We start from the raw sequence: 20,070 nt of genomic DNA, 5'->3' as shown, positions 1-20,070 counted from the left end.
CAAGCAGGATTAGACTACACAATGGTAAGATGCCAGAGGCCACTGCTTTGTCTACAGTAAGAGCTTCCATCAATGCTATCACTACTGGTAGTATTAGTAGAATAGAAATCCAGGAAAACCTTAGAAATGGAGACTTTCCCTTGTCTCTTGAACAATTTGAAGGGATAGTCTTTATAAACCAGGCTTTACAAGCACCTAGAAAGAGAGTGTCCAGATTTGGATTTGGAAGGTGTAACTAATACAGCAGACAATTACTTGCCTATTTAGGTAATTAAGAGGTTTTAAAAAATACTAAAAGCAAAACCCAGCTTGGTACTTGTCTAGATTGCTGTACTATGCCCATGGCAAATAGTCTATGTGCCTACCTTAGAAAAGGAAAGGAGGCGGGCAGGACAGGCTGATTTTATAGTGTTAATTATTGTACTACACCTACTTCAAAAATCCATTCTGGACCTGTAACAGCTAGAATTGAAATTGATTCTAGCTGTTAGAGGTCTAGAATGGATTTCTGAAATAAGTCTACAACAATAGGTGTGGATGAAATCTACAGAGATAATTGGCAACTAAATTAAAACAGTTTGAAAGATTTTCAATTTCCACAAAAGGATATATAAACATAAGAGGAAGCATTCTCTAGACATGGCATAAATTTGATTTTGAAGTTTTTAAATGAAAGCTGATGGTGTAAAATGCTGTAGTTTGTTCACAAGGATAAAAATCCAACATCTGCTCTTGAGCCGTAAAATAGTATACATCTCTGTTTAAAGTAGGAGGAGACAGGATCTAGTTTACTGTTACAAGTCATGTCAGCCTGGAATTAGAATCCATCAGTTATATTGACACAGATCTGCCTGTGTACACAGAGTTCTGTTTCCAATATAAGATGACATTTATTATGAGATTTAAAATGGTTATGCAGGAAAACAAAACAGAGCAAGTGTTGTAATTTTCTTCTATAGAAGCAGGTTTTAAACTGTGATGTGGGGACCACTTGTCCACCAAGCTGCTTGTCCACAATGGAGGGGCAATCTGTCACTCTCCAACTGGATGAAGACAGTGTAAGGAGTTTTGAGACCACTGATTCAATAAGAAAACTGTTGTAGGGTTACATCTTCATGACCTAGAAAACACTGCAGAGTTCACACTGACAGTGTGGGATAGTATTTGCCATGTATTAGGAGAAGCAACACCTACCAATTTAATCAAAACTTCACTGGCTTACATTAAAAAGAGAAAAACAATTGTGTGAGTACTCTATAATAGATGTGTGCCTTAATGAACATGCTACACTCAATACTTGCAATGCCTGCCAAATGACAAAAGTCATATTCTGGATACATGCATGTATGCACTTGAGGGTGTCAGGGAGAGACTGAATGATGGTGTGGTATAAAGCACAGGGAGGTTGTGGGATCTCCATCATTGGAGATTTTTAAGAGCAGGTTAGACAAACACTTGTTGGGGATGGGTAAATAATGCTTGGTCTTACTATAGGTGCAGCAGACTGGACGGGCTGGCCTCTCGAGGTCTCTTCTGATCCTGGATTCTCTGATGGTTGAACAGTTTTGTGGAAGAGCTAATCAGCAGCAGATGTTAAATCTCCACATGTAAATTAAACCTTTCCCCAAAAGAAAAAACCTTAGGTTTTAAGAAATTTAAGACCACATTGGATAATGCATATTAATCTATTTCCACACTTTTTTCCTCCCCTTCCTGTGTTACAATCAAGTAGAAGTGAACTACTGACAGAACAGAAATATGAAGAAATAAGTACCCCAGGTCAAGACTGGATTCACTCCCAAATAAAGTGAAGGCTGGAAAAAGTTCAACAGGACAGTCTTAATAATTCTCCTTAGTGAGACATTTGAACAGAATTTAAGTAACTATGCCAAGCACTAATTTAATGGGAAGCAATTCTTCCAACATGACCAATGTTTAGTTAATGGATTAGCAAACAATATAACTCAGAAGATTTGTCCACTCAATTTAATCATACATCCACAAGTTCTGACATTTGCCTCAAGCTCATCTGAACTGCCCAAAGTTTTTGAAAGAGACCCTGTGTAAGGCCCAAGGGTTTGCAGAGGGCTGCACAAGTACCACTGTGGTCAAAAAGCTAAAATAATCCGACGTTAATCACCAACACCATTTCTTAAACCGTACCCACAGCTACTTGGGATGATCAAAGACTTAACTGAGCCAAAGTATTACTATAACCAGACATTGTTGGTTATTTTCTTGAAGTCCTTTAAATCCATTAGTTATTTAAATCATGCTAGTGCAGTTGGGTAATGTTGAATTATTGGAATAATTGCCACTGGACTTAAATTTGGCCCGTTGTATATAGAACACACTGGAAGTCCTAAAGTAGTACATAGGTTGAGAATTTGAGGGGTCTCCAGACACTTGAACCATATTTTAAATCATTGTATTAGGTGGTGCCAAGATTATATCCCCAACTTCAGCTTCCTAGTTTACAATACACAGTGCATTCAAAGACAACCTGCACTAGAGACTTATGGTTGCATGCATGCATGCATGCATGCATGCAAGTCAGTTCTAGAGAGGTTGCTTCAAAAGCTAAGGAGCAATTTCCACATTTGTAAGTGAAAATGTTTGAAAGAGTACCAGAAGCATTACAATTAAACACGTTAAGAAACCTCCCATTATGTAGATATTGTGCTTCATATCAGGACCAGAAGCTTCAATCCCACATACTCACCCTGATGCAGTTTGCTGCAATTTCAGGATGAAAAGTAGTTTGCTAAAAATAGTCTCCCTTTTGCTTACACTACACAGCCCTTATGTAATCATTCAGGGACAAGCCAGGAGAAATTACTGGGGTATATAGTCTACAACAGACCTACTTAGGCTATAGATTAAAACTAACATTTTTGAACACGTAACAGTGAGGACGCAGGCATGATAAAGCTTTTGGGTGGGAAATAAGTCAGATACAGCCAATACAGTTTCTCCCATTAAGTTAGTGACAAGATTTGTTGCAGAACCTGACACAGAGCTCTTAAAATCTGAAGACTAGGTAACCCTGAAATGCTAGTATTATTTCAACGTTATTTGTAACGCAGTAACATCCAAAGGCATCAGTTGCTAATTAAAATCTGTTCTATATGGGTCAGACCAGCCAGATACTACTATCTAATGGCTGCTCAGTAGCCAATATAGAATGAGCTGGGTAGTCAGTTGAGTTCCCTGTGAGCAGATATTCATATCCACAGTGCCACCACACCACAAAACGACACCCCTGTTGGCAGTTACAGCAGAAATCAATGACTTCACATAGACCAGGAATGAACTCTCTCACATCCAGGTAACTGCTGCAGCACATTTGAAGGATAATATAAGGAAACCCCACCTGAAACGCTCCCCTGCAGCAGGCCATGGCACCTGCCTCAGTTTCCCTTCTTTAGACTCCCCAGCAATAGTCCAGAGGCTTTCTGTGGGTAAAGAGACCTTGTGCAGTTAATTACAAAAAGTCCCAAAACTACAGTCCAGATATCCCCCAGCATAGTCCAAACAGTAGATGCAACATACAACCCCGATATCCCTCACCATGCCCCAGCTCTCAACTGCAGCTCTCTACTGTTCCTGTACCAGAACAGCCACCCTATCCCTTCCAACTGGAAAGCAACACTGCACTTCCCAGCAGAAACCCCCACAGCCTTCTCTGTTGGGAGCATCCCTCACTCTCACTGGCCCTCTCATGGTTCCTCTGCATCCAGCTCTCTGGCCCTGGGATGTGTCAGCAGGTAAATTCCTCCACTGCTCCCCTGCCTTCAGCCCTCTGAGGCCCCTGACTTTGGCTCAGAGCCAGCAGGCAACTCTCTCCTTTGCTTCTCTTGGCCTTCAGCCCTAGCTATCTGGCTTGGGGATGCCAGCCAGCAGATTCCTCTTGCTGCTCTCGTACCTTCAGCCTTCTCTCAGGTCCTAAACATACAGTCTCCTAGTCAATTGTTCCCCTCTTCCCAGTGAAGACTTGTAGGGATCTTTCCAATTCTCTCTGCAGCTTTCCCCAAAGACCTCCTCCAGTTTCCTGATGGACTCCCACCTGGACTCTCACTCAATGGGTTTCCCCCTGACCTCTCAGTCTCCAGGTGCTGCCTTGCCAAATGAGAGTCCCTGCTCTGACTCAGGGGAGCTGGACCTGCTTCAGTTACAGGGGCCAGCCATTCTGTGACATAGTATACTTATCCTATACATAACTAGGGGATTTCAGTCTCTGTGGTTATTCATCTGGCAGCACTAAATGAAGATTAAGTTCCTTAAATTTCTTAATTATGGTGAGATTGTGCTCCACATGTGAAAAGCCATCTCAAGTCTGAAGCTCACGAAGTTTCAGTGTTGGAAAGACTATACTTTTGCCTTCAGTGCCCATCTTGTAACAAGTTCTATAAATGTCCAAACAGAAGGAAAGATATGCCACAGCTTTGATACCAACATAGAAAAACCCTCCATATGCAAATCTTAAATACTGTGGTGCCTTTTTTATTTGATCCCCATAAAGAGTGCTCTTAGTAGTATTTACATTAACACTATTTGTCTTTCAGAGGAATTCAGGCTACAAAGAAGTTGCCTAGTATTTTAAGTTTGTGGGCTTCTTCCCCCCCACCCCTTTCTTTTAAGCATATTCCCGCTCTTGCGTAGTTTCAGTGTCTGGAAGCATTTACACAGTGGAAGTTAAATTTCTCCCTCAGTAAAATGTTAAAACAACATGTGCTCCCATTTCACATTCTAAAGTGAATATTTAATTTGAAGTGCAGTCTTTCAGCTGGGGACTTAAATTTTAAGTAATCTCTCAAATTTCATTCTTCATTGACTGCTTAGGGATACAAGCACACAGTATCTTTCAGGCAGCGGTATCATTTGTTTGGAAAAAACTGATAATTGAACAAGCTTCCATAAATGTACTTTAAGAAGTATTTTAGAGCATGCCTCCAGGTTATCATGCTAATTTCTGGTCAACAGAACAAGATTACATTTTTCTTCCACACCCCCTATCTTAATAGCACCACTTCTATTGCTGCTGGCTAGAAAGTCAACTAAGTGAACTCAGTCAGTCTTCAACACCGGCCTAATGAGACTATGTTGGGGAGAAGGAAAATGTCAGTATTTAATACAAGATTTACAAAAAATAGGGTCTCAAAAGCCAGGTGCCAGTTTTAAAAGGGGGGCAAATGGGAAGTTCTCATTTTAAAAAAAATGAAGCACACAAAAACTACTATCCAATTACTTACCCCCACCATTTCGTAGCTACAGGAAGAAGAATTATTTCTGTATTTCCTGTTATGATACACCAGAAGTATTCTCCAGGTTACAAACTAACAAGCATTTCTCTCTGGGGATGTCTTCAGAACATTCCATGACCATTATTTTAAATTACTCTTTGCTGAATGTGGTCCAATAGTGACACAATAGAGCCCTCTGAAATGTCTTGCCAAGTTGACACAGCACTCTGTATATTATACAGCCATGGGAGACCCATCCTTTCTCCCTCCTACATGCACACACTACTTTCAACATTTGTCCTTAGTCCTGGGGGAATTCTGCGCCACTGTGCTCGCACAGAATTCATGTCCCCAGCAGATTTTTTTCTCTATAGAAACTACATTCTGCTGGAGAAGTGCTGCAGTTATGCATTTTGCCCACCAGGAGATGCTAAGACACCACAACAGAGGCACCTGACTCACCAGATATAGCAGTCAGCAGCTAATACGGAGGATGAGAGACTGTGTTCCTCATAACATCCTGCCCACGGGGCCAGGTGAGGAGGCATGAGGTTATTGGGGGTGGGGGGTACAGAGAACAGGGCACATGTGGTTGCTGGGGTCAAAGTGGACTGGGGTTCAGAAGAGCTAGTGGGTGGGACAGACTGTGGCAGGGGTAAATGGGAGTGGGGGTGCAGGGCCACATCAGGGCAGGGGTGCTGAGTGGGGATGCAGGGACAATGGGGGCAGGGACACATGGGATGGGGGAGTAGGAGTGGCTGAGTGGAAGTGCAGAGACACACTGAAATGGGTGGGGGGTGCAGGGACACATATGGAAAGGGCAGATGTGCCTGACTGAATGGGAGAAGCTAGGGGTCAGCCAAGGTCTGCATAGGGGAAGTTCTCCAACTCCCTAACAATCCCTCCCACTTTGGTGCTCCAGCCAGGGTCTTGCCATACTCTGCACAGCTCCCAGAAGCAGCAGCATGTCCCCCCTACAGCTCCTACACACAGGGACAGCCAGGGGGCTCTGCACACTGCCCCCGCCCCAAGTGCCACGTCTGCAGCTCCCATGGGCCAGGAACCACAGCCAATGGGAGATTCAGGAGCGGCACCTGTGGACAGGGTGGCGCACAGAGCTGCCTGGCCGCTCCTCCAGGTAGGAGCCGGAGGGGGACATGCCACTGTTTCTGTAAGCTGCTTGAGGTAAGCGCTGCCCGGAGCCTTCACCCGACCCCCTCCTGTGTGCCACCCCCCTGCCCCAGCCCAGATCCCCCTCCTGCCCTCCGAACCCCTCAGTCCCATCCCGGAGCACCCTCCTGAGCCCGCAACCCCTCATCCCCAGCCCCACCTCAGAACCCACACCCCCAGCCAGAGCCCTTTCACCCTCCTGCAACCCAACCCCCAATTTCATGAGCATTCACGGCCCGCCATACAATTTCCATACCCATAGGTAGCCCTCGGAACAAGAAGTTTGCCCACCCCTGGACTAGACAGAGGTTTTTTAAATGGTTTTCTGATATTGGCACTAAATCAAATGGGGGTGGGAGGGAGAGAAAAAAAAGGAGGTGCACTTGAGATGCCTGCATGCTTAAAGACAAGGTGAAGGAAGATGGTTACCTAATAAGCATGACAATCACAACTGCTGTGTTTTTCTACTTAAAAGTTTTTATATAAAACTTAGCTAAGATTTTTCACCAGATTTAGATTAGAGACCTTTTACTACAGAATTTCACTAAACAGTATGTCAATTCAGACGCTCCAGTTTTCCTATTTCCTCCCTAACTGAAATGAGATCTTGCCATTTCCCCAGATTTTACTTTCATAAAAATTATTCAGTGTTCCCACAAGTACCATCTGAACACTTTACTTATGATGTTTATACCAGAAATAGCATGTGATAATGGACAACTGACCATAGAAGACTGAAAAGGAGTTAAAAATTAAGGCGTCTGTTGTAAAGCAGGATGGAAGATTATTCATAAGCTTAGAGACTCCTGTACTACCAGTGTCAGATGTCACTTGACAAGATACTGCTACCAATGGAAGATTTATAAATAGCAATGGTAATTAAACACCTCGCACAGATACAAACTAGGGTTATTTAAGGTGAGTTCTCTTTTTGTGAATGTTCATATTGCTAATTTGAGCAGGAGGCTTATGCTTTTTAGATTTAAAAATATCTTATACTCTTCTGTATTTCATTAGAGCCACATGCTGTCCATGCAGGGTTCCTGCATTCATGCTGTGCTGGGGCAGAAATTGTGGAGCTCAAGAAAGGATTGCAGACATTCCCACAAAGTGAAGTCTAGCGAAAGGAAGGTACATGCTGGGAGCCATGTTGCCAAGGCAACTGCACAGATCCACTGTCCATTTCCCTTCACAAAGCAAGGCTGCAGAACCAAAAAAACAAGTACAGTTGTAGGATCTTGGCAGGGAAATTCCTCCTAGGACACAGTAGCCTGGGTCAAGGAGAAGGAAGAAGGAGAATTTGGGCCTGTCTCTTCAGGGTCATCATCTGTACCACAAACCTAAAATGTAAAAAACTCTTTAAAAAGCATTTCCCCAGTATACTTGAGAATTTCATGTGAAACTGTGTCAAAAGCCTTACTAAAAAAAATCATCATCAAGATATATCACCTCTACTGCTCCCCACCACCACTATCCACTAGGCCAGTCTGACCCTAAAAGCATCCCAAGGCCAGAGGTCATGTGGCTTCCTAGCCATGAGTTTCAGCTGGTTTGAGAGTATCTCAATTCATTGGTGTCATGTAATATATCACTGGAAAAAAACACTGGTTATTAATACCATTGTAAAACACATGTATTAATACTATATATGGAGTTATGGATGTTCTCTGATATTATGTTTTAAAGTCTGTATTTGAACCAATTAGAAACAGGTCTCTCCAGGTCTTGAACAGAAATAAAGTAGGGTTGGCCAGTGACCATGGCACTGCAATTTACACGTGTGGTAAACAGAACCTTCAAAGCTTATAAGTTACTTGGGAAGTCAGCATGTTTAGATAACAAATGACTGCGTACATTTATCTGACAAACCTGGTCAACAGGCAGAGACAATGAAGACATGTTTACACGCAAGGTAAAGAAACTCATCAGGAGACCAAGCGGGGAAAGATTATCACAGTCTTGATGGGGGATGGAAACTGTCCCCCCAAAAAGATTTCCTGACTCTTGAACCAAGGTCAATGAATGATGATATGCTTTTCAATGGTTTACTTGAATATAGGGAGTGCTGGTGAACCCCTAAGTTATCCATTATTTGGTGGACTAAAGAGGCCAGAGCTCTTGCAACTACAGAAAGATTGGTCCTTCAACCTTTTAGGGTCAGACTGGCCTAGTGGATAGTGGTGGTGGGGAGCAGTAGATGTGATATATCTTGATTATTATTTCTTTTAGTAAGGCTTTTGACACAGTTTCACATGAAATTCTCAAGTATACTGGGGAAATGCTTTTTAAAGAGAGTTTTACATTTTAGGTTTGTGGTACAGATGACCCTGAAGTGTCTGGAAATCAATTATAGGTGAGAAACCTGCTAAGGGAAAGATAGTAATTGGCTGAAATTAGGTTTTAGTCTTATAAGTGTATTGTTAATTTTGTCTGTTTGTAAATCTTTCTAACCTTGATTCCTTTTATTTGGCATCACTTAAACTTGTTTTAATTTTTACTATAAACCAACCCGGTACTTTGATTAAAATAGAGTGTTTGTGAATTACAGTAAGGTGGTAAGCAGCTGACGTACTGTTTCTTCAAAGGGAACAGCAAACTTAGTAACTTCTGTAAGTGTACCAGGAAAGGGTTTTGGAGTCACCCCTGCATCATGTAATGGATGAAAGACTACAGCGGGGCTCTCAGTGTTGTAGGTAGACGCTGAACCAGGGGTGCACAAAACAGAAGACCACACATTTGAGGCATTTAAGGCACCCAGGGATACATGGCAAGTGATAAACCCTTACTGGTCTGGATTGCACCCCAGAATGTCACAGCCAGTAGCCGTCTCAGAGGAAAATGAGGTTGGTTTGGCAAGATTTGTTCTTGACAAATTCATGCTGGCTATTCCTTATAACCCTCTTATCCTCCAGGCACTTACAAATTGGTTGCTTAATAATTTGTTCAAGTATCTTTCCATGTACCAAAGTTAGGCTGAGTGGTTCATAGTTCCTCAGATCCTTTTTGTTTCCCTGTGCAAAGATAGGTACTGTTGTTTGCCCTTCTCCCAGTCTTCTGGGACCTCACCTGTCATCCAGGAGTTCTCAAAGGTACTTGCTAATGGTTTCAAGATTTCTTCAGCTAGTTCCCTAAGTCCCCTAGGATGAATTTCATCAGGCCCTGTCAATTTGAATACATCTAACTTATCATAAATAGTCTTTAACCTGTTACTTCCCTATTGTGACTTGCATTCTTGCCGCCTTATTAATATTAATCATGTTCAGTATCTGGTCACCTTTTTAGTGAAGACTGACGCAAATCTGGCATTAAACACCTCAGCTTTCTTGAGGCTCTCATTCATTATTTAGCTCTCCTTCCCCACCAGTAGAGGACCTACAATTTCCTTAGTCTCTCTCTTACTCGTACTGTATTTAAAAAACATTTTATTTTTGCCTTTTATATCCCATGCTAGGTGCAACTGATTGTGTGCCTTAGCCTTTCTGATTTTGTTCCTACATTCTTGTGCTATTTTATATGCCTCCTTAACAACTTGTCCCTATTCAGTTGGGGAGGTGGAATATCTACACCAATGGGAGAACCCTGGCACCACTACAGCATTTTAAACGTTGACAAGCCCTAATTGATGCAGAGGTGTTCGGTACCCAGACTGAGGTAGATTGTTCAGATGGAGCACGGAGAGGCAATTACAGGAGGAGATATCCACGTCAGACTGCCATGTCCTTTTAGCCCATGAACTGGGCTTAAAGCCCTTACAGATGCTACATATGTCACTTACACGAGCCTCCCCCATGCACTGAAGACAGCTGGGGTGAGGGCTGCTGATCGCATTGCTTAACCACAAGAGTGGCAGGGCTCGAAACCTGGAGCATGCAGCATATCTCCTGTACTGGGTCCAGTAGCCAGTTTGGGTGCCAGAGCCACACCAACAAATTTTAAAACTACACTAACGAACCATACAGAAACTAAAAGGGCACTATTTACACACGAGACCACAAGACTTGCAGAAACAAGGAAAGGGAGCTCCAACAGTTGTCAGAGCTGGTAGGAAAAACCTGAGGAGAGGATTAGGGGCAGCTCCACCCTTTATGCCTGCATGCAATACGTGTTTGTGCCACTCCAATGGGTATCACCTAAGCAGAAAAACCTCTGGCAAGCGTGCACACACACCTACAGTGGAATGGTCATGTGGCATCACTCAAAGAATACACAGACTCACACCTCTGCTCACATGTTTTCCATACACACATCTTACAATTATTATGACCACCCTTGTGACATAGGCTTCAGAGACCATTCTTTTGGTGAACCCAGGGGATCCCTGCACCCCTATGTTCTCCTTTGCCCTCTGGCAGTTGGCATAGGGAGGTCCTGGGGTCACAATTTAAGTTAGCCTGATAGTACACACTGAATTGAAAAGGCGTAGCACAGAACCCTGTATAACCACATATGAAAGACCAGTGCTCTCAGAACAGTTTAACGGTTGACCCAATGTGACTATTTCACAACAGAGAAATGAATGGAACCAATGAAATAAGATTGCTTCCATCTCAGCCATGGGTCACAAGTATTAACAAAACTTTTGTCAGCTATCAAAGGCAACTGGACTAAATCAGAATGGACATCTGACTTCTATGAACCACTAACTGGAAATCAGCCAGGTTGATTACTCCAGTCTCCAAAGCATAAGCCATATTGATTTTCTTTACCTCTTCCAAAAGAGTCCATCTTGCAAAAATCTGTTGCCATGCCACAGTCTTCTTCGGTCACCTTACCCCACAATGACTGCTATACAGTGTGGTATTTGGTGAAGGTCCACATGAAGACATTTTGAGCTTTGGCACCTTGTCTACCCAGAGGCATTAAAAGGTAGACTATAAGACCAATACCCTCCCCTTCCCCGCCCCCCCCACTTGATGTTCTTCAGTGATGAAGGGTGGGTGTTCTTTTGCAGGTTGCAATATAAACTTCTGTACCCAATGAATGACACTGGTCTACAACACCAGTGATTCTTGCACTTACCATGTGACATGGACCTGTAACCAAAGTAATGGGTCATATGGTCCCAATCCATTCAGTAACAGCTCCACAGTACTACAGGTAGAGAACACACTGTGCAGCAAGATTTTGACTGATTAAAGTTAAATCTACTTCAACCAACAAGTAATTTGACAACTCTTTTGCTCTACAAATATTACGCGTTTCAAAGTGCAAGGGCTTGTGTGCCTACAAAGTTCAAATTGCTAACAGTACTACAAAACAATGAACCAATTCATCATTGTCTTGAAATCAAGCTACAAGTACCCAAACTACCATGGTCCAGCACTGAAGCTAAAGGGCATTGCTTTCCTCATAGAATGGTTTCTTTGTGCTGTAGAAAGTTAAAATTAAATCGAGCAGGTTGGTAATAGAAATCCTTTGTTTTCTTATTACCAAAAGTCATCTGCCCTTTGATACCAGGCTCACTTGTACGGATTTCACAACTGGCATGACAAAGGCTGGAATTTGAAAATTTTAAAAGCCTTTATTTAAAAGCCATTAAGATTGCTAAGTGGTGTTGTTACTGCTCTGTTACAAAACCCAAATGCTAGAAAGCAAGGAAACTTAAGAGTTATAGAATAAATCTTATACTGCTTAAACACATATATATTGTTTATATCTAGGAAACAAAATGCATTTTGGGGTACACAATAACCCTAATTAGAATCCACAGATTACTGGAGCTTTATGTATTTTTCTTTTCCTGATTTTAGCACCTAAGTTACTCTTTTAGGAAGTAGACTGCAAAATATCAGTTTTATTAATTTTTTACTTTGATTTCAAAGAATGATTCAGGAGCACTTCATAGATAATTAAAAATACAACCCAACTAAGAGCCACAGGAACAAACCAACCATGTGCCACATACGAAAAGGGGCCGCATATTTAAGTTAACCCATCTCTGCTCTCTCAAAACCCCAGTTCTTCCTCCCCACAAATAAAAGCCGCACAGCCTCACTTAAACCATCAACTATGCAGGGCTTGCATTTAAGGCTGACCAATGTGTGTCATTAGCCTATACATAATTATATTCTTTACAAAACATTGTATTTTGAGATAAAGGGTGAATATTTGTTTTGAGTCATAATTAAGGATCTTGTGATAAGAAAAATGAATTTTTGTACTTTTATTTACACAGTAAGTCATACTTGACTAAGAACTACTGCCTTGCTTTAGTAGCTATTTTCTTTTAAATATTTCATGTTTCCTTATGCAGGTAAATAAAACATTTTTAAATTTGGCACATCACATATTGCCAAGTTAAAAGTCTGAGTGCTGCTGATAACTAATTGTGGCGCCTGTGGATCTTCATCTCTTTCAGTCCACAATGGAGATGCGCACATCACATCTGAAGTTAAGTTAGCCAGACGTATGACAGCTTTGCTTCATTCCAATATTGGTGAAGTACTAAAAATCATGACCCATTAAGTGACAGACTAGAACCCACTGTCATTTGTTCCACAGCCAACATCCCAAACTAGACCACAGTGCCTTTCTGCTAAGCAACTGAACATCTCTCTGCTTTAGTTACCCCATCTAAAAATGCAGCTAGTAATGCACTTAGTGCTTTTTTCTATAGCCTTCTAATAATTTTACACAGACATGTATTATCCCCCACTTTACAGCTAGTGTAACTAAGTGCAGGAATTTGAGCAGATTTATGAGAGTGTCAATTGGTCTATATAACCCTTTGGCAGGTAACACTCTTCTTCCGTGATCTCATCTCCAACAGACCTGGGCACCTTTTTCCACTGCCAAAATGGGAGAGGCACTCAAAGTGGGCAGGAAAAGCAAGAAGAGTAATTTGGCAAATCCTGGAGTTTCTTTTGGGGGAGAAGGGAGAAACAAAAGTCAGCCTTAAAATGGGAAGGTGGCTGTAATCTTAAGTATTATGGAAAGGGGTCAGCTCCTCTCCATAATAAGCCACAGCTGTCAATGGAAATGGTCATGAACTTATAACTCCAACATCACAGGCCTCTACCACTTGAGGATAAATCTGTAGGTGACAGCTAATGGGATAGCTACCAGCCCTCCACAACACTATGCAAAGCTTTCAATTCAGTTTACAGTGATTAAACCTCAAGCTTAAATGGGGCATTCATGTCAGCTACTGAATTCTTAAATAGGAAAATGAAAGATCAGGTATTTTATATGAAATAACTGATTAAGTCACTCCATGTTTAGGCAGCTTGTTAGGAAATCAGGTTGGGTCACCTCTAGCAGTCAGGCAGGGATTCCTCCCCTCCCCCTGCTTCTCATGTATTCTGTTTTTTTTCCTGAAGGATCAGAGATGGCCATAGCTGGAGCTGGGACATTGGACAGCATGGCCCAGTGTGCTGAGCACTCTCTCAGCTGCTTGGCTGGCTGGTTCTTGTTCACATACTCAGGGGCCAACTGACCACCCCATGTAGGGGGGAGGTGAGGAAGAAGTTCGCCCCCAGATGAGATTGTTGGTAATCTTGAGGGGTTTTACCCCCCTTCCTCTGCAGCATGGAGCGCAGGTCATTTGCTGGGACTGTCTGATTTAGAGATACCCAATTCTCTGCCACTACAGGGCATCACACATTGGTCCCCCCTATTCTCTGCCTGTAGCACATAAAAGTCTCCTGTGGGCTGTAATATTTTGGTCAAATTTTGATTTAATGTGCAGGTGCTGTTGGTGGCCTGAGATACACAGAAGGTCAGACTAGATGAGGGGGTGGTTTCTGATTACCTTAAACTGACTAAGCATAGATTTAAAGGTATGGACAGAAGTTAAAATAGGCATATAACAGATAACGTCCAGTTTTATTGTCCATTTAATTCAAGCATTTGGGATTGAAATTAAAGGACTGGTGGTTCTGTGTGGTTGCCAGAACAGATTATCAGAACTGGCAGTTATCTGTAGTGCTGATCAGAACTGGCAGTTATCTGTAGTGCTGAGAAGATTTCACCATAAAAGTTATCCTGATGCTTTTTTCTCATTACAGAATAGAATACATGATACTAGTTTTAAGAATAACTAGTATTTGTTTCCATAGGGTTTTTACCCAATACAGTGCAAATAAATATGGTTGAGTCACTCAAACAGATGTGTATGACAATAGTTTGGAATCTGCTATACTAGCTTTTAAGTTCAAATAAGTATGTCATGCTGATTACACTGAAGATTTTGCTCTATAGTTACTGCTATATTCTGGTATTCTGTTTTTCAATTTTTCCTTGTCTTGTGAAATGAATATTTATCATTATGTACAGGTTGCATCATTTCTGCTATATTAAACTATATCGGTCTCTGGTAGACTTTTGGATTTAGTTAATTTCTTGTAGCAGTTTCAAAGGCATTTTTGATAGCTCCCTGCTACTGTATCGAACGACTTTGCAGTTATTTGACTATTCTGTGTTTTAGTTATTTCTAAAAAGAACAGTACTATAGGAAAGTTGATTTTAAGAAAATATTCAGATTAAGTGACAATTCCAAGGTATGAGCCTTCTGGAAATTGTGTGTTATTGTGCTTTGAAGGCACTGCTTTATTACCCTTAACAATTTGATAGATTCCCACCTCACATGGACCACTTGATGAGTGGTCTTAAAAACTAGGTTGTACAAACAAATGGTATCTGCCTGATTTAAAAGGTGCTAGGTCTGTATTGATTTGTCTGATTATTTTAGAGTTTGAGGGGGAAAGGTTTTTGGGGTTACAACGGTCTGAAATTCTTGTCATGATATGACTGTGCATTGGCTGTCTTGATATGAGAAGTCATGTTTCCAGGTCAAGTAGTCAGCCACATAGCTACCATTTATTTCTCTCATTTTTTTTTTTTTAAAGCAAGCCAAAAGCAGGATACTAAGATTTTGTTTTGTGAGACTCAAAGTATATGAATAATACAAGGAACTATGTAGTTTCACCCACAATCCTTCAAAAATTATGGTACTGCAAACCACTGTAGTTTTGCTCTCAGTTACCATCATTAGGTCCTTTTGTCAAATGTACTGCTTTGTATAAAAAAGGAAAGAGAATATATGTATGGTCCAAGACGGTCTTTCTCCAACATTCTTAAGGTGACAGCCATCCAGACATGCTGATCTAATCCGTCACACCAATCATGCATGAAGAGTATTAAGTACTTAAGATCGCTTCTATTCACTGTTTGGGTTAAACATGTTCTTAAACAGTCAGTAATATAGAAAGTATGTTTGTCTCTTCATTAATGAAATATCAGAATGATGATTCACTTTTAACTCTTCACGTACACATGCTGATTAAGATTTTTTTTTGCAATTATTTAAGATTGAATAAGCTAACTATCTGACTTATTTTAATAAGAATGTTTGAAGGAGGGAACTCAAGGATGATTTTTTTTAATAAGGTCACTATGTAGACTTCAGATTTCATATCATCTCTAAGTTATCTACAGAATGTATACATACTGTAAAAAAAACAATGGGTTGCTTTGAGACTTTCACAAATGAGGATGAAAACAGAGCATTACAAATCTGTGAGTAACTTCTGATACCATTCCTCATGACAGAAGTTAAATCCTATTTTCCCAGAGGTTCTGAATCTGATCTGTGAGCTGCTGGTGGTCTGTGAAGATGTAGCATGTCAGCTGGTACTGTCTCCTTTATTTTCAATCTGCTAAATCATATTAAATATATTACTTGATTACTACAGCTGTATAAGCAATTAGCATATCTGTCACAAGAAGGTTACGCTCATGAAAGGGAAGGAAAGCCATCTATGCAGTTACAACCGAGAGGGGGTCCATGATAATCTCTATTAAAACAGAGTCCACACTATAAAAATACAGTGTGATCACTTGGGCATGCTGCGAGACCCAGGGAGGATGCTACATTTTTTTTAATGCAATGAAATCACTGTGTTAAGAGACATGCTGGCTGATGCTGCAGCAGTATAAATAGGCTTATTCCTGATGATCTGAAACATCAGTGTTATGTATAGCATGATCATGTGCATGAATTTTATTACGTTGTCACCCTTATTTCAAGGTAAGAAGCCCACACACAAGCTTTATCTGCTCTCAAGTTACATAAAAACATAAAATTGTCAATATATTATGCCGAGTTAACAGGGGTAAAATGCCGATGAACGTATATACTACTACCCAGTATTGAACGTGAGCTAGTTTAACATATATTCAGCACTGGTCACTCTCTTTGCTGGTGCAGTTATATGCTCTGCTGTTTGTTCAGAAGCACTGACGTGACAAGAGATGAGAAAAGTGAGAAGCATGGTCTAGCTGAACTTTGACTACCATTTCAAGGGCTGTGGGTCATACCTGAAAGCATGAAAAAGACAGCCAGCCAGAATCTCTTTATAGGGATGTTTGTATAACTAGGATTTATGGTCAGCAATATATTTCATGTACTGTATTCAATAGTTTTTTTATTAATAGGAATATCTGGAGACAGATTTTATTCAGATGTCCACTTAATGCTAACAATGCAAGTCTTTTTTTGTTTAAGATTGCAATATGATACTGGAAATTTAAACTGGATTAATACTATATACAGCTATAGATTCACTGGGTATATTCAAGGCCCTTTATTTTTGTTTAATGTTTCCTGGGAATTTATTGGTATTTATTAAAAAGAAGCTAGTGAAAATCAGTGCAAAAATAACTCAGTTAGTTGGGTAAATACCAGGGTTAATACTGGGAGACAGGAAGACAGAAAAAAAAGCAACAAAAATGTGTATTTGAAGTCTACATTAACAGTATGTACACTTGCATTTGTACATGTATAAGAATATCTTACACTACATTGCCTTACTTTAAGGGACAGCCTTACATTTACACTTAGTCTAATTTATTAATATAAGTAATTATATCTAATTAATATAATCTATTGGATTTTCTTGACCACAAGAAAGAATCCCAAAATTCAGGTTAAAAAAAAACAGTAAAAAACAAATACCTTTTGTAAAACCTAGGAATTTCAGGGGGGAGAAAGGTAAAAACCACTAACAAAGGGCCTTAGGTATATTTTACTATTTTAAAATATACAAATTCAGGTAACCAATAAAGAATAAGTCTAAGATTGACTGATTTCTTGCATTATTGCTAGACCTGTACTTCCTGAGACATGCTGTGTGTGAAGACATCAGATTGTTAGTAACATTCAGATAAGTAGAATAGATATGGAGATTTATCCATAAAGAGTTTTGCAACATCAAGTTACATTAAAAGTTATCTTACAGGTTATATTACATAGCTGAAAGTCTGCTTGGAGATTCTATGTTGCATTCAACCTCCTAACCCTTTTTAGCATTAAGTGGGAGATGAGAGACAGACATTAACTTGCCAGAAGACTGATAGAGGAGGAAGAGGCCATGATAAAACGTACGCAGACATACAAAATGCCAGGAGAGATGAGAAAACAGTGACTAGTAGAGCTAAATGGCCTGTCAAGGAGACCTAGAGATTCCATGAGATGTTAGAAGAGATGAGTGGTGGCCAAGAGAGAAAGGAGATGCCTGGGAGGCAAAACGAGACACAGGCAGCTGCACAAACTTACATTTGGAGGGGAAGAAGGAGAGAAGATCGGTCAGACAAAGTGGGAGTGGGAGAACATTTATTTTTGTTGTTTGTTTTTTTACTTTCCCCTGGCTAATATAGACTTCCAATCACATTGCTATTACGGCTAAAATTAAAAAGGATTTTCTTTAAGGACGAAATTTACTCTCCCTGCTTACAAACCATGAATTATTTTTATATCTATAACAGGGATATTAAGATACATTGTAGTCAGGCAAAGTTGCATAACCCTCAAGAAAAAGCTATACAATATGATTTTGTACCCCATTTTCCCCCCTTCAAGGGGCAGAGAAGGGAAAATATCACAGTATGTATCTACCCACAATATAAAAATATTAAAGAGATGCTTAATGGTGATCAATTTCCAGATTCTATTTCTGGATCTGGAAAAACGTGTCAATTCCAATTCAGCACTCCACAAACAAATAGAATACCATGTTTTCCAGATGAGCAGGTCAAACACAAACACACACCCCCATAGGAGAAATCCAAGATCAAACTGTCCACTTTTATAAACTAGGACTTGATTTCTATAAGAGCGTTAGGTTTCTCTGAAAAATGAAATGTTTCATGCCCAGAATATATTTCAATTATTAATAGGCAGCTACTGAGGTAAACAAGATGTCCCCAAGGCACACACTAAGTACAAGGTTTAAAAATACAAACCTGTATGAAATATAACTGTGCTTTTCCTATACCCAGAAGGAAGTCGAAGGTTTCGGAGCAATCCCTTTGCAGTCAGTCGCACACGCATGTTGGATAAGGAAAATTTCGGAGACCATAACATGTCTTCAGAGCGATTGGAAGACAGACAAGCAAGAAACAGCCTCCATATACTGTCACATACTATATATTTTAATTCACCACTGATTGAAGCCAAGCTATACTTGGCAAGGAAAACAAGACTAGAAAACAAATATCCCTCATTCCTTCACGGTTATTCCATATTCACAGACAAAATAAGAATGTGAGAAAGATATCCACAATGCAAATGCTGCTGGCAGCCTCTCTCCCCACCAGATGTTGCAGAAACAAAGCTTGTCCTCAGAATAAAACCTTCTCTTAGTGATTCAGGAGACCAGCAGCCTCTGAATTACATCACACTGTTCATGCTTAATCTGTTAAGAGACTCAATGGGAATGAAGACCTAGCAGGAGGAGGAGGGGAAAGTGGGTGGTCTCCAATCTGAATATCACCCAGTAATGTCACAGATCATGTAATTGTTCTTCAGAGACTGTTAAGAAGAAAATTACTTTATATTGAGGGGGGAGAACTAAAATACGCCTTCAGGAATATCAATCAAGATTTGTTTCATTCATCTAATTCTGATTCCATTCTGACAATTTTCTAATTGACTTGAATTTATCCCAACAACTTACTTTAATTATGTTTAATGTTTTCTAACAGAAAGCTTCTTTTAACATATATTGAACATACCACTACATCCATATTTAAGTCCTTACAAGTCCACAGAAAATAATGCTATTCTGTACAAAGTTTCATATTTAGAAGGCTCATAAGTACCATTCAGTTTTGTGGCCCTGCACATTTCAGTGTACTGGGATAAGATCAAGGAAGTACTAATCTTAATTTAGTATTATGACATTCCCTGGACTTCAACAAGGAACCAGTATGTCTAGATTCAGCTGTAATCTGATAACTGATTGATTCAAACACTACTGTAAACCACCATTATGCAAATCCCTGCGCAACATGCTGGCTCAGTATATACTTAAATGACCCAAAAGGTTTATATTTTTCCCCACTCCTTTATGGTGCAAGCTATTAAATCATTCTACCTTTAACTAGAAAGAAATGCCGTCCTAGATTTCTAGGCCTGTAACACAGCCAAACAAACAAAAAACTGTTTTTTTTTAAAATCTGGAGTTGAAAGCTAGAAAAGCAGAGAACTGAAGTCCAACAGGATTTACTAGGAAGCCAGGATAATAGAAACAAGAAAAGCATGTTTTATTTTTGTTTTGTGTCTAAAGTTTAACAGATTAGACGACTGGTCTCAGGCAATTTCTCACAATCAGTTTTCAGCATCCTCAGCCCACATGGCTGAAGGATACACCTTTCACAG

At 40.3% G+C, this 20,070-nt stretch overlaps 1 protein-coding gene across 4 annotated transcripts in view; it reads right to left on the bottom strand.

Moving 5' to 3' along the window:
* MTUS1 (microtubule associated scaffold protein 1) overlaps nt 1–20,070 on the bottom strand; it is a 147,485-nt gene that overhangs the window by 82,991 nt on the left and 44,424 nt on the right. The window contains exon 1 of one of the 4 annotated variants that reach the window (XM_077814563.1): nt 18,654–18,774. The exons of the other annotated variants lie outside the window; for them this stretch is intronic. Coding sequence (XP_077670689.1) covers nt 18,654–18,774 — 121 coding nt within the window. Of the gene's footprint in view, nt 1–18,653; nt 18,775–20,070 lie in introns of those variants that run through there. 4 annotated transcript variants of the gene reach the window in all.

This window comes from Eretmochelys imbricata, chromosome 4 (assembly GCF_965152235.1).
Source record: "Eretmochelys imbricata isolate rEreImb1 chromosome 4, rEreImb1.hap1, whole genome shotgun sequence".
NCBI classification, from domain to species: domain Eukaryota; kingdom Metazoa; phylum Chordata; order Testudines; family Cheloniidae; genus Eretmochelys; species Eretmochelys imbricata.
This window is presented reverse-complemented; position numbering and strand designations above follow the sequence as displayed.